The 15,464-nt window shown below is 43.4% G+C and overlaps 1 protein-coding gene across 1 annotated transcript; it reads right to left on the minus strand.

Moving 5' to 3' along the window:
* On the minus strand, window positions 1–13,071 carry LOC147087232 (Fc receptor-like protein 5). Its single transcript, XM_085978126.1, has 6 exons — window positions 12,984–13,071; window positions 11,385–11,678; window positions 8,413–8,706; window positions 6,209–6,502; window positions 1,761–2,057; window positions 1–161 (listed from the first exon to the last, which is right to left on the minus strand). The coding sequence occupies exons 1-6, from the start codon at window positions 13,069–13,071 to the stop codon at window positions 1–3; spliced, it is 1,428 nt and encodes a 475-aa protein (XP_085834252.1).
* Window positions 13,072–15,464: the final 2,393 nt, after the last annotated feature.

The raw sequence follows: 15,464 nt of genomic DNA on the forward strand, positions 1-15,464 counted from the left end.
TCATGGAGAGGCGGCAGTAAGCATGGTCTGCGTGTCTGTAATGAACGGATAATGCATGTTGATTAACCCACCTTTCTTCCAGAAGCACACACCCAACAGAACAAAGATGAGAATCAGACCCACAGCAGAGCCAACACCAGCCTCCAGTGCAAAGGATTTATCTAAGTGAGGTAAAGGGACACAGCGTAACCAAGTTAAACAACAGTTTCTACAAAAAATAGATAATCTGCAGCTTAACAGAAGCCACCGATAGGCAGTGGATCCGGAGTGAATTTCAAAGCAGAAAAAATACATAAGAAATTAAAAGGTTGATATAATATCATAGAATTGCACAGAAAAGAATGAGTCCATTTGGCCCATCGTGCCTGTGAAAGAGCTATACAAATAGTATCACACCTCTGCTCATTCCCCACAGCCCTGCATTTTGTTCTCACTTTCAAGTATATGTCCGATTCCCTTTGGAATGTTACTATTTAATCTGCTTCCACCTCACTTTCAGGCAGTGCATTCCAGATTACAACAACTCGCTTGTTTATTTAATAATTTTATCTCACCTCTGTGTTTTGCCAGTGATCTTTAATCTGTGCCCTATGGTTATCGACACTACTGCCAGTAGAATCAGTTTCTCCTTATCTGCTCTATCGTAAACCCTCATAATTTTGAACCATTCTATTACATCTCCCCTTAACATTCTCTGCTCTAAGGAGAAGGACCTCAGATTCCCTTGTCTCTTCACATAAAATGGCATAGCATTTCCAACACTCGCGATACTTAATGTTAGCGGTTCCTTGGATTTTCACTGTTTCGAAAACGTGCCTCAGATGTTCAAAGTCGTTCTCTCCTCCTCTGTTTTTTATAATAAATGACCCGCATTAAATCAGTGCTGCAATATCAGCGAATCAGTAATAAAGTCGGCGGGGGGTTGGCATGCAGTTGACGTCACAATGCATTGGGAGAACATGACGCAGCACGAAGCTGATTCTCATTGTTCGATTGATTAGTTGCCTCGTTCATTCTTTGATTCTTTCATTGGATATTAACCGTGTTCTGGGACAAAGCGACTGTTCCCAGCTGGCGGCAAAAATATAACAGATTGCACGTAAATTAGTCAGTTTCATTCTGTAAGTTTCATTCTGGTCATTGGGTCAAAACTGCGCATGCGAGGAGAGAATGAGTTGAGCTAATTTTTTAGGTGCGGACCTTTGTCACAACATCCTGCTCTCTCCACAGACGCCGACTGAACTGTTGTATATTTCAAACAGCAGATTGTTTGTTTTGCTTATTGCTTACCAGGTTAAAATGACCTTTTGTTAAAGTCGGTAACGTGAATATTTTTTTTTCTCAGCTTCCCTAGGGTTAATCTTGCACTATTATAGAATCGATGAGGAACTACAGAAGAAAGCGAGTGAATCAAACTTTTAATCGGAGTTGGAGAAGTAAAACCATCCAATGGTTAGCGCTTTAGTTCTGCCATCAGTCACGCAGTAAGTAGCAAACACTTAATGGAATAAGAGTCAAAGGGTATTCGGGCACTGGCGTAAAAGTGGGCAATGTCACATCGCCCACCTGTTCAGTCCTGTATGACGGGGTGTAAAGTGGGCAGCCTATGAGTCAACATCCAATAAGAATTTTAACATATTGATGTCATTTACATGCCTGTTTTAATCCTTAAACAGAACAACTTATGCACACTAACTATGATGCAAGCACCCCTTGTGCTGGGGTCCGATAAATACAGTGACTCTGTGAATCTCACTCACCTCCTACAGTTATATGTACAGGGTCACTCAGAGCCGATGTTAGCCGCCTTCCGCTCACATCCGCTTTGTACAGGCAGGTGTAACTTCCTCCATCGGAATGACCTATATTCCTGATGGTGAAGGTGAGAGAATTACACCCTGCAGCAGCATGCTGGACATCCGTGTGATTCGTTTCTCCATGTCTGTATAAGTAAAATGTGATGCCAGGAAGCTCCCGTGGGCTTGTACAGTTAAAGGTGACTTCTCCACCCTTCACAAGAACATTGGAATCCATTGATATATTTGGTTTGGGTAGACCTGTAATTCGAAAGGAACAAGTAGTGACCATCGATTCAAAATGCAATATAGACTTATTCTTGAGAACCAAAATATGAATGAGCTGGGCTTGTGTACACAGCGGATAACTGAAACGTTTGGAGAAGACAAGACAATCGATAATATAGTGAGCAGTGAGGATGATATCAACACACATCAAGGGGACATGATTCTGCTATTCCCATTTACACTTCCTCTAGACCCAGCTTTTGTTTCTTTACTGGTCCCATACCATCTCCTTTTGCATTGTACAATCAGACCTACTGTAATTTAATCTTTCCTGCCTTCCAACCTAACACAGACCTTCCCATTTGATCTTTCCTCCCTTCCCCATTTCACTGCCTCTGCATTTGCTTAAAATGTTTTATAACTCTAAGTTTTCCAGTTCTGAGGAAAGATCATCGATGTGAAACGTTAACACTGTTTCTCTCTCTACAGAGGCTGCCTGACCTGCTGAGTATTTACAGCATGTTCTGTTTTTATTTCAGGATTACATAGAGAGACTGGTCAAATTGAGAGAAACATGGCAGATGAAATCTAATGCAGATAAGTGTGAAGTGACACAATTTCGTAGAAAGAATTAAGAGGGAATGTTTAAACGAAATTGTACAATTTCAAACGTTGTGCAGGAACAGAGGGACCTGGGGTGCACATGCACAAGTCTTTGAATGTGGCGGGATAGGCTGAGGTTACATTTAAAGAAAAGCTGGATCAAACAGAGGCTTAGACTACAAAGTCAAAGAAGATATGCTAAAGCTGTAGGAATCACTGGTTAGACGCCATGTAGGAATACTGTGTCCCAGAATAGGGCACTACACTTTAGGAAGGATGTCAATGCCTTACAGATGGTGTAGAGGAGATTTACCGGAATGGTTCCAGGGAAGAGGGATTTCAGTTATATTGAGAGACTGGAGAAGCTGTGATTGACTCGTCAGAGCAGAGAAGGTTGAGTAGAGATTTAATAGAGGTGATCAAAATCATGAAGCGTTTAGATAGATTAAATAAGGAGAACGTTTTTCCAGTAACAGCAAGGTAGGTAACCAGGGGACGCAGGTCTGATTGTACAAATCAAACTTCCTCTCCACCTTCTCTGCTCTAAGGAGAACTACCCCAGCTTCTCTACTCTATCCACGCAACTGAGGTCCGTCCTCCCTGGAATCGTCCTCGTAAATCTTCTCTGCCCTTCTCTAAGGCCTTCCAACCCTTCTTAGAGTGCGGTGCCCAGAATTAGACCCAATGCTCCAGTTGAGGCCGAACAAGTGTTTTATAAATGTTTATTATGACATCCTTGCTTTTGTACTTTATGCTGCTATTTAAGAAGTTCAGGATCCCGTATGCTTGTATAACCGTTTTGTCAACCTGCCCTGCCACCTTCAACAATGTGTGCACAAATACCTCCAGGTTTCTCTGGTTACACATACACTTTAGCGTTGTAGCTTTTAGTTTTTATTGTCTCTCCTCGTTCTTCGTACCAAATATATCATGTCACACTCTTCCACGTTGATATATTTCGTATTGTTACTGCATCTGTGGTAAATGAATGTAAAGAACAACAGAAATGGATTTCTGCATGTTCTTGTGCCATGAAAGGCTGGTAACTCAATAACGATTGTGACGTGTTTAATTGAAATGTTCGTATCGGCAGTTGAGATTCGACAAAAAGGGAACTGATGGTTTCAAAAAGAATATAAATCAGTTGGGGATCTTGTTCCAAAATCTGGGCTTATCGCTGAAATTACCATCTTTGATACCAGGAGAAGATATTTTCCTTTGAAATTCACATTTCTGCTAACTTAGTCGAGCCATAACCTGAATAAAAAGAGTGAACAACTCCCATAAACTATGTGGATTTACATTTCACATCAGGCAGTGCAGAGTTGCTGGGCTGTAGGATGTGGGCTTCGCTGGCAAGGCTGGCATTTAGTGCCCGAACTCAGTAGCCCTTGAGAAGATGATGGTCAGTCTTCTTCTTTAACCCATTTATGCTCCCACAATGTTCTTCGGCATGGACTTCCAAGATTTTGAGCGAGCGACGATGAAGGAACGCCAAATATATTTCCAAGTCAGGATGGTGTGTGACTTGAAGGTGGAACTAGGAGATTATGCTGTTCAGATGCTACGACTGCCATCGTCCTTTTTTATGATGGAAGTCGAGGGTTTTCGAGGTGCAGACGAAATCCATTGAGGGATATGAAACCTTAAATGTACTTAAGTTAAAATATTTTGCGTATCAGGATGTTTTTGTAAATCTCATTCCGCTGTTTCGGTTATCTGACTGAGAATCTGTAATCTGACAAGGCCACCCACACTGGCGGTGCCTCGTGAGGTGACCATACATTCAGTGGAGTTAAAACTTTGGCAGGAAGAAGCCATTTGACGTTAAACATTCCACTGTGGTAGTTCCAGACATTTAGTGAGTAAAATTGGAAATCAGGGTCAGATTTTGCGTGATTTTAAGAGATAGCCGGCCGCCCCCTGTCAGAATGTGTTGTCTTCACATCGCTAAATATCCAATCTCTCAGCTCCATCAAACAGCATTCCCTCAGTACTCAGTCACAGGGACAATGGTAAACTCGCACGATATTAGATTCCATTTAAGTCAATGGAGGGTATAATTGGGCGGAGAGTAAAATGGAAGGTCGATCCCTATCCGCCTCTTTTCCACCTGGAGGATGTGGTTAAAGTTACCCTCCAAGTGTCGCCATGGACTGTGAGCTCATGTTTTTCGTCGGGATTGAATGCACAACATTCAGACGCAATGGAGTATAAATTCGTCTTGTACAGTAGCCTAAAGCAGGCGATAGCTCAACATCAGCACGTTTTACACATCGCCGGATTTCCATTTCAATTGCCTGCAATGGAATCAGAAATCTGTCGGGTGTGAATCGGGCGGCTGTTTCGCTTTCGCCTGTTTTACGCTAATTCCCGTGAGGAATGTCACAGTGTCTCCAGTAATGCCCTTTGCGGTGAGCAGGTGCACAGCGAGTGATTGCAGGGCATGTTACATGAATCCTGTCAAGAGTTGAGGAATCAGATTAAAACCTAGCCCCACTATGTATGAAAGGAGGGAGAGAGGAAACGAGGAACTACAGGCCAGTTAGCCTGACATCAGTAGTAGGGAAATAGTTCGAATCTGTTATTGAGGAAATGGTAATAGGTCACTCAGAAAATACAAATAGCATTGACAGAGTCAACACGGATTTATGAAAGTGAAATCATGTATGAGAAATCTGGTGGAGTTTTTTGAAGTTGTAAATGGCAGAATTGATAAGGGGGAATCAGTGGAGGTGGTGAATTTGAATTTTCAGAAGGCATTCGATAAGGTGCCAAACACGAGGTTACTAAACAGAATTAGGGCTCATGGGATTGGGGATAATATATTTGCATGTATTGAAGATTGGTTAACGGACAGAAAACAGAGAGTTGCAATAAAAGATTCATTTTCGGGTTGGCAGGCTGTAACAAGTGGGGTTATGTAAGGATCTTTGCTTGGGCCTCAGCTTTTCACAATCTACATCAATGGTTTGGATTAGGGGACCAATTGTAATATATTCAAGTTTGCTGATGATACAGAGCTGGTGCAACTTAAGGTGTGAGGAGAATGCAAGAAGGCTTCCAGGTGATATAGACAGGCAAAGTGAGTGGGCAGGGACAGGGCAAATGGAACAGAATGTGGAGAAGTGTGAGTCTAGATCCAAGGTCCACAGTCTCAGGTTAAGGTTTCGGCCATTTAGGAATGAGATGAGGAGAAAGTTTTACACTGACTGGAAGACAAATCTTTGGAATTCAGTACCCCATGGGGCTGTGAAGGCTCAGTCGTTGAGTATATTCAAGACAGAGGTCGATAGATTTTTGAATATTAAGGGAATCAAGGGATATGTGGATAGTGCAGGACAGTGGAGATGCTGTAGAAGATTGCGAATGATCCTACTGAATGGCAGAGCAAGCTTGAAGGGCCAAATGGCCTTTCCTGCTCCTCTGTCTTATATCCTTATGTTCTTAAAACCAATTCTGTCTTATTCCTCTCTCCAAATATTAAACCATTAATTCAGTTACAGTGATAGAAGCATGATTTTATAAACATACCAAGAGTGCTGGAAAAATACTAAAATCCTCTGCTCCCTGTCACTCACCTGCTACAGTGACCATCACAAACTCACTGCGCTGAGTTTCTAACCACCTTCCATTGACGAAGGTCCCATATTTGCACTGGTCCCGCCCTCCTTGGTCAGTACTGTTAACCGGGATTGTTAAAATGTTGTCCTTTCTGACCATTTCATCAGATTGCAGGTATTGATTATCTTTGTATAAGTAGAACGATTTGCCTCGATAATCTCCGGTCACATTGCAGGTAATGGTGATCGCCTCTCCTACTACATACACCCCACTCGGTTGATCAAGTGATATCATTGGTGTAGTTAGCGGATCTGTGGTAAAATAAATATAAAGTACAATTAGAAATGGATCTGCGGATTTCCACGTGCAGTGCAAGGTTGGGAACTCATTGATGATTGTGCGGTGTTGAAGCACAGTTTCCCATCGGATACAGAGATTCCGCAATAGGGGAGTTCGGGAATTGATTGTAAAAAAAGATTGACTTGCATTTCTCTAGCGCCATGCATAACCATGGGACGTCCCAAAGCAGTTTACAGCCAATTTAGTAATCTTGAAGTGTATTCGCTGTTGTTATGTGGGAAATCAAATGGTGGTGCCAAAGAACCAAAATCCGCTCAAGTTCTCGGTCCAAAGTCCGGTTTCAGGCCAGAGATTTTACTCGGGGATGCGAGCGGAACAAGGAAATGGTTGCTTTGAAATGCCCAGTGCTGTTACTTTAGCAAGGTGAAGATGAGATCAGAGAGAGTGAAAGTCTTCATTATTCCCATAGCAGCGACTGGTACCACTGCAAGTATGATACCCCCGCCAACAGAAGGCAGTGAGCAACCAATCTAAGCGAGGCTTTGAGTGTCACACTTTATAAATAATTTAGCCGTTTTTGTGAGCACACAATTATTTTTATATATACCATTGTGGTTGTCGCTGGCATGTCCAGCAACTACTGTCAATCCCTAGTTTCCCCTCCAGAAGGTGTGGGTGGCCTTCTAATTGAATCTTAGTGAGGCCAGTGTGGTCAAAGTGCACAACAATGTAATGAATTGTAAGGGTTGGACGTACCAACGATGAAGGAACAGCAATATATGTCCAAGTCAGGATGGTGTGTGACTTGGAGGGGAACTTTGAGGCGGTGATGTTCCCATGTACCTGCTGCCCTTGTCCTTCTAGGAGGAATAGAACGCTGGTTTGGGAGGAGCAGCCGCAGAAGCCTTGGTGACTTGCTGCAGTGCATATTGTAGATGGGAAACACTGCAGCGACTTTGCGCCGGTGGTGGACAGAGTGAATGTTTAATGTGCTGCATGGTTTGCCAATCAAGTGAGCTGCGTTGTCTTGGATTGTGTCACGCTTCCTGATTTGCAGCTGCTCTCACCCAGAGATGTGGAGAGTATTCAATCACACTCTGGAGTTGTGCAAGGAGATGGTGGAAAGGCTTTGTGGAGTCAGGAGGTGAGACACTCGCCGCAGAATTCCCTGCCTCAGACCTGCTCCAGTAGCCACTGTGTTTATTTGAAGGTGAATTTGGAGTGGATGTTGTTCCCATGCACCTGCTGCCCTTGTCCTTCTGGCTGGTGGAGTTCCCGTGTAAGTGAAATGCTGACGAAATGCAATGAAGAGAGAGATATGGAAACCAACAAAGTAATTCGATTAAAATATCACACATAATAGGATCATTTTGAAAGTCTTGGCACGCAGATTCTGTTCTCGGACAGAGAAACCTGTAATCTGTTATGGCCAGCCCATCTGGAAAGCTTCTTGAGCTGACACTACACTCAGTGGAGTTAAATCCCACACGCTGTGCTTTCATTGTGGCAATAAAATTTAAAGTTTAAACATGAAGTGGGACATTTTTTTGGAGGCGGATCCTTGAACATAGTGTTTATGATTCGATTTTATACACATAATTAAATGGAAAGCTTTATCAGGCAGGGCTGAAAACGGGCGGCCGAATCGCTAGCGCCCGTTTTGAGCTACCGCCCGTGACTAATTTCATCGCCTTATCTCCAGTAATGCCCTTTGTCGGTAATGGATTCACATCAATTGAACACAGGTCCAGAATTGCATGAATCCTTTCGAGAATTGATCAACAGGTTCAAAACCCATTCGGTTTCTTCCTCTATCCTAATATTAAAACATTCATGTTGTTCCAATGATTAAAGCATGATTTTATAAAAATTCCAAGAGCTTGATAAAATCATACAAAATCCATTGAACCCTGTCACTCACCTGCTACAGTGACCGTCACAGACTCGCTACGATGAGATTCTAACCGTCTTCCCTTGACAGAGGTTTTATAGTGGCACTGGTACCGCCCTCCCTGGCCTTTACTGGTAACTGGGATTTTTCCAATGTTGTCCTTTCTGATATTTTGATAGGATTGCAGATATTGATTATCTTTGTAAAAGTAGAACAATTTATCTCGATAATCTTCAGTCAAGGTGCAGGAAATGGTGACCGTCTCTCCTACTACATACACCCCACTCGGTTGATCAAGAGTTATCACTGGTGTTGTTAGCGGAGCTGTGGTGAAATAAATAGAAAGTGCAATTAGAAATGCATCTGGGGATTTTCATGTAAAGTGCAAGGTTGGGATCTCAATGATGATTGTGCGGTGCTGAAGCACAGTTTCACATCGGATACAGAGATTCCACAAAAGGAGAGTTGGGGATTCGATTATGAAGAAAAAAAGACTTGCATTTTTCTAGCGCCTTTCATGATCTTGGAACGTCCCAAAGCAATTTACAGCCAATTTAGTAATTTTAAAGTATTTTCGCTGTTGTAATGTAGGAAATCAAATGGCGGTGCGAAAGAACCTAAATCAGCTTCAGTTCACTCTCCAAAGTTCGGTTTTAGGCCGGAGATTTTACTCTGGGGTACAAGCGAAAAAACAAAAAGGTTCCTTTGAAAAGCCCACTGCTGCTAATTTAGCCCAAGTGAAGATGAGATCAGAGAGAGTAAAAGTCTCCATTATTCCCATAACAGCGACCGGCAGCAGTGCAAGTAAGATACCTCCGCCAACGGAAGGCAGAGAGGAACCAAAATTAGCGAGGCTTTGATAGTCACTCATTTCAAATAATTAAGCCGTTTTTGTGAGCACGCAATTATCGTTATCTTTACCGTTGTGGTTGTCACTGGCGTGGCCAACAACTACTGTCAATCCTAGTTTCCCCTTCAGAAGGTGTGGGTGATTTTCTAATTGAACCTTAGCGAGGCCGGTGTGGTCAAAGTGCAAAACAATGTCGTGAGTTCAAAATTTTTTACCTACCGACGATGAAAGAACAGCGATATATATCCAAGTCAGGCTGATTTGTGACTTGGAGATGAACTTGGAGGTGGTGGTGTTCCCATGCGCCTCCTGCACTTATCCTTCTAGGTGGGAGAGGTTGCAGGTTTGGGAGGTGCTGCCGAAGAAGTCTTGGTGACTTGCTGCAGTGCAACTTGTAGATGGTAAACACTGCAGCCACTTTGTGCCGGTGGTGGATAGAGTGACTGTTTAAAGTGCTGCATAATTTGCCAATCAAGTGACCTGCTTTGTCTTGGATTGTGTCACGCTTCCTGAGTTGCAGCTGCTCTCATCCAGAGATGTGGAGAGTATTCAATCCCACTCTTGACTTGTGCAAAGGGATGGTGGAAAGGCTTTGTGGAGTCAGGAGGTGAGACACTCGCCACAGAATTCCCTGACTCCGACCAGCTCTAGTAGTCACAGTGTTTATGTGGATGTGAATTTGGAGCGGATGTTGCTCCCATGAGTCTGCTGCCCTTGTCGTTCTGGCTGGTGAAGGTCCCGTGGAATTGAAATACTATCGAAATGCAATGCAGGGAGAGAGATGGAAACCCACGAGATAATTAGATTACAATATCGTGCATATCAAGATCTTATTGAAAATCTCAGCACGCAGATTCTCCTGTAAGCTTGCAGAGCTTCTTGAGATGACAGTACACTCAGTGGGGTTAAATCCCTGGCGCCGTGCTGTCATTGTGGCACTAATCGTTGATTGTTCGAACCTCTAGTGATAAACATTTTCTTAGGCGGATCCTTGAATCAGGCGGCCGCAATTTGATTTTGTACACATAATTAAATGGAAAACATAATCAGGCGGGTCATAAAATGAGCGGCAAATCGCTATCGCCCATGTAATGCTACCGCAGGCCATATGTTTCATTCTCCTATATTGTCATTATGTGAGAGACAAGCAGTGATATCCGACTGTATTACAGTGAAAAAATTGATTCTTACCCATTACCGTTACCTCCACGGTATCACTTCGGTCTGAGGTTATCTGCCGCTCTGACATTGTTCCCTTATACACACAGGAGTAATCTTCTGACCCAGTCCCCATGCTGTCCGTGATGTCAAAGATGATCGCGGATTCCCATGAATTGGCTTTGACCATTTTGATTGGATTATTTTGCCCTCCTCTGTACAAATAGAACATGCTCCCTGAATATGGAGATCGGGCTCTACAGGTAACTCTGACCATCTCCCCTCTCACAAATATTTGATCCAGAAGGTTAAGTGATATTAATGGTTTGTGAGGATGAGCTGTGAGGATAACAAGAAATCAATATCCCGCCGGGCGTGAACGGTTCTGCAATCCGCTTTTCACCCCACACTATTATACTCTCCTTGAAGTCAAATGAAAGTAATTTCCGAAAGGTTGTGACCCAATCAGCCGACCCGATTTTACGTTGCACTGAAGTAAATTAATGGTAAAATCGGGCGGAGTGTAAATCGTGAAACCGGCCCGAAACAAGCTCTTTCCCGCTTGGTGGATTTGCTCACTATTGCCCACCATGAGCTGTAAGCTGTGAGCTGGATATAGCCAGGACAATGTAAATGACCACCGGCCAGTTTTCTGCTGAGCGAGTAGGTTTAATATCACACACAATGGAATCGGATAGCGTAAAAACGTGCAGCCGATTCACTTTCGTCTTTTTTGCTCCTCCACCCGAGACAAATTTCAGGTGCAATATCTCAGTATTGCTGTTAATAACAGTAGATGCACAGCGGTGTATTCAGGGCCATTGTTACACGGATCCTGTCAAGCTTTGAGCAATGAGATCAAAGGCCATTCGCTTTTATTCCTTTCTCCTAACGTTAAACATTTCATTTTGGTATTGTGAATAACACATGGATTTTTGAAAATACCAAGCATGTTGCATAGACATATTAATAAACTCTGCCCCCTGTTACTCACCTACTATTGTCAGCGTAATAGCCTCACTCAGCGGGGAAAATAATTGCCTTCCATTGAAGGAGATTCCATATTGGCATTGGTACCGCCCTCTTTGGTTACGCTGTGTAATCAGGAATGTTGCAATGTTGCCCTTTGTTACGATTGGGCTAGAGGACAGCATTGGGCCATCTCTGTCAAAGTAGAAGGCTTTATTGCGATAATCTCCGGTCACAGTGCAGGTAATGGTGACCCTCTCTCCTACTACATACACCCCACTCGGTTGTTCAAGAGACATCACTGGCTTTGTTAGCGGATCTGAGGTAAAATTAACGGAAAGCACAATTCGAAATAGATCTGCGGTTGTTCATGTCATTTGTTCACTCAAAAGTGATTGTGCTACGTTGGAGGGAAGTCCTTTCATTGGGGACTGAGATTCCACAAAAGTGGAGTTCGGGACCTGATTAAAAGCAAGAGAAAACTTTCAGGAACTCAGCAACTCCTAAATCGCTTCACAGACAATCTAATACTTTGGAGCTCAAGTCACAGCTGAAATGCAGGAAATCAAATGGCAGAGTCAAAGAAAATAAATCAGCTTCGATTCTCTTTCCAAAGTCAGATATTAGGCCAGAAAATTTACTCTGGAATACAGGCGGAACAAGGAAAATGCTTAATTGGGCATCGCTATTTCTGCTAATTTAGCGAAGATGAACATGTGGTTAGATTACTGAACCTCCACGTTAATTCTGCGGATTCGCATTTCAAATAATTGAGTTATTTCGGTGGTCCCAAAATATTTTTGAATCATTCCAGATGAGGCCGCTGATGGTAAGGCCGTCATTTGTTCCCTATATCAAGTTGGCCTTGAGAAGATGGGGGTGGGTATTCTTCTTGATCCGACGCAATCTGTGTGGGGAAGGTGCTCACACAGTGCTCCCGCAGGGAGTTCCACGGTTTAATGCAATGAAAAATGAAGGAATTACAATATATTTCCAAGTCAGGATGGTCTGAGAGTGGGAGGGGTGCCTGGTGGTGATGGTGTTCCCATACACCTGAAGCTCCTGTCTTCTGGTTGGTGGAGGTCGCTGGTTTGGGATTGTGTAATTGTCCTCCGGAGGTCTATTACTGTCCTCCTCATTGCTCACTATATTTCCGAGTTTCCTCTCGTCTGCCAACTTTGAGACTTATGATCTGTATAACCAAGTCCAGGTCATTACTATGCATCAAAAATGTATTCCCTCTTGAATGTTGCTATTCAATATGTCTCCAGCACCCTTCCAGGCTTGGCATTCCAGATCACAACATCTCGCCGTGTAACACAGTGCTCTTTAGTTCCTCTCTGGATCTTTTGCCAATGATCTTAGATCTGTGCCTTTGGTTCAGTTTCTATTTTATTTACTCTGTCGATAACCCTTATAATTTTGAACATCTCTATTGAGCCGCCCCTTATTCTTTTCAGCTTTAAGGTACAAAACCATCTCATCTAGTCTCTCCAGATAAATAAAAAACTTACCAGTTGCGATATTGCAAAAACGCTGCCCGTCTCACTCACCTGTTACTGTTACTCACACCGAGGCACTAAGTGAGGACCAGGTCCATTGCTCGTTGACAAGGTATCCATACTTGCACTGGTAATCTCCTTGCTGATATCTGCTGGTTGACGCAATGTAAGACACTCTGCTGGTAGTGGGAAATGGAAGTTTGCCCCCATCTTTATAAAAGGTATAATCGCTACCCGGGGAATTTATGTCGCCATTGCAGGTAATTGTGATGTTCTCTCCGGGTAAATACACGCCAGATTCTTCATTCAGGGTAATTTCAGGTTTCAGCTGAAGTTCTACGGTAAAAATCATGCTAAACATTTATAAAGCATTGACTTGCTGGCAGCTGGAGCATAGTGTAGTGTTCTGGGCACCAAACTTTAAGAACGATGTCAAGGACTTGTGTAGGGTAAAGTGAAGGTTTACCAGGATGATCCGGGGGTGAGGGACTTCAGTTACGTGGAGAGATTGCAGAATCTGCGATTGTGCAGAGAAGGTTAAGGGAGAACCTTATTGGTGTATTCTAAATTAAGTGGGGTAAGTTTGAGCAAATAGGGAGAATCTGTATCCTCTGGAAACTGGGTCCATAAATAGAGCTCAGTGACTTAAAATAATTGAGAAAGGAACAAGAAGGGACCGGCGGAGAATTTCTTCACTCAGATGATTTTAAGATTGGTAAAGCAATAAGTGAAAAGGTGCTGGATACAGATTCCACCGGAACACTCATGATTCAATTGGACATGTATTGAAGGGCGCTAATGTCCAGCTTTAATTTAAAACCTGGGGTGTGGGACACAATTGAACAGCTCTTTCACACAGCTTTCACAGACATGATGGGTGCAGTGGACTACTTCTGTTCCTGAGAGACGGTATCATGCTATGAATTTATGCTCTACCGAAATAGAAAGGGATTGATGTTAGTGACCTGCTTTTGTGGTGGCGTTGTTCGCCGACAGAAGGCGCTAATGCACTTTTCAGGGCATCTAAAGTTGCAAGCAAATGGTGGGATAACCCATCAAAGCGAGTGGAGAAACATCTTAGAATTCTCCGTCTTTGTGATGTGCGAAGTTCAGTGCAGTAAGTGTTTATCACTCTCTCGTCTCTGAGTCAGATGATTGTGGGTTCGAGCCCCATTCCAAACACTGGAGCTCATAATCTGGGCCGACACGCCCACTGCAGTACTGAGGGAGTGATGCACTGTGGAGATACCAAACCTTGGATGAAACTTTAACCCGAGGTCCTTACCTTCCTCACAGGTGAATGGTAAATATTCCCTGGCACTTTCTGCAGAGCAGGGAGGTACTTGTGCTCTCTTGTGTCAAGGGAGTAGGAGGTGGTGTTCGTGCTCAGAACGAGTTCAGATAGGGCATATGGGGAGATGGGAGATAATAGGAAATAAAATGCAATTCAAGTTCAGGGCAGGGTGAGCGGGATAAGAGGATGGTTTCTTTTGCAGGGCAAGGGAAGGAGTTGAAGGATCAGAGGCAGCTGAGTGGATGACCTTAGGAATAGAGGAGTGTACTGAGATGAAAATTTCTAGGGGAGGTGATGGTGGGTTTGGGTATTAGAGGAGGGAGAGGTTTAGGAACACAGCCGAGCTCCGAACACACGGGGTGGGGAGAGAAACTGGCATGGGAACTGAAAACACTGAGGACAAGGAGTCGCTCAATGAACAGGTCCTGGGATGAAAGGGAGAAAGCATATCTTAGTAAGAGACTCGGATGGGACTGGAGTTTTTAAGGCAACTATGTCTTGTGGAGAGACCAGGAGCGTGGATCATGTTGAGGGGGTGAATGTAAGTGTACGTAACAGATGAGCAAGAGTAGAGTCTGCATTGAGATTTGGTGATTAGGGCCACAGTGCTACCACAGGTGCTAGAATGCGGAAGCACGTCGGGAGGCTTCAGTGAGGTACATGATGTTGCCATTGTGAGTCAAGTCTCAGGCAAAGCCAATAGATCAAAGCAATTCAGCAATCACCCACATGGATTGCAACTGCCTTGTTTGTTTGCATTACATTATACGGCAGCACAGAAACAGGTCATTCGACCCATTAATTCCATGTCTGCTGTTATGCTCTACACGACCCTACTCCCACCCTCTCCTTCTGACCGCATCAACATATCCTTCTCCTCAACTAGCGAGTTCCATATTCTAACTACTCTCTGGTTAAAGAGGTTTTTCCTGGATTCCCTATTAGATTCATCAATGACGATCTTATGTTGATGGACCTTAGATCTGGTCTCCCACGGAAGTGGAAAAATGTTCTCTACAACTGCCCTATCAAACCCGTTCATAATCCTAAAGAGCTTTTTCACATCACCCCTTCGTCTTTATATACCTAGAGAAAAGTGCCCAAGCCTTTTCAATCTCTTCTGATAGTTACATTATTTCAGGTCTGGTATCATCGTAGTAAATATACATTGCACCTTCTCCAGTGCCTCTATATCCAGTTTATAATATTAAGACCAGAACTGTTGAGAGTGCTCCAATGTGGTCTGCCTTAAGAAATGAATCCCAGGGCGTTCTTTGTTTTGTTATGTGTTAATTAAATTGTGTCTCAA

Source organism: Somniosus microcephalus, unplaced genomic scaffold, assembly GCF_052327205.1.
Source record: "Somniosus microcephalus isolate GS21.2 unplaced genomic scaffold, FLI_Smic_1.0 unresolved_chr6, whole genome shotgun sequence".
NCBI classification, from domain to species: Eukaryota; Metazoa; Chordata; class Chondrichthyes; order Squaliformes; family Somniosidae; genus Somniosus; species Somniosus microcephalus.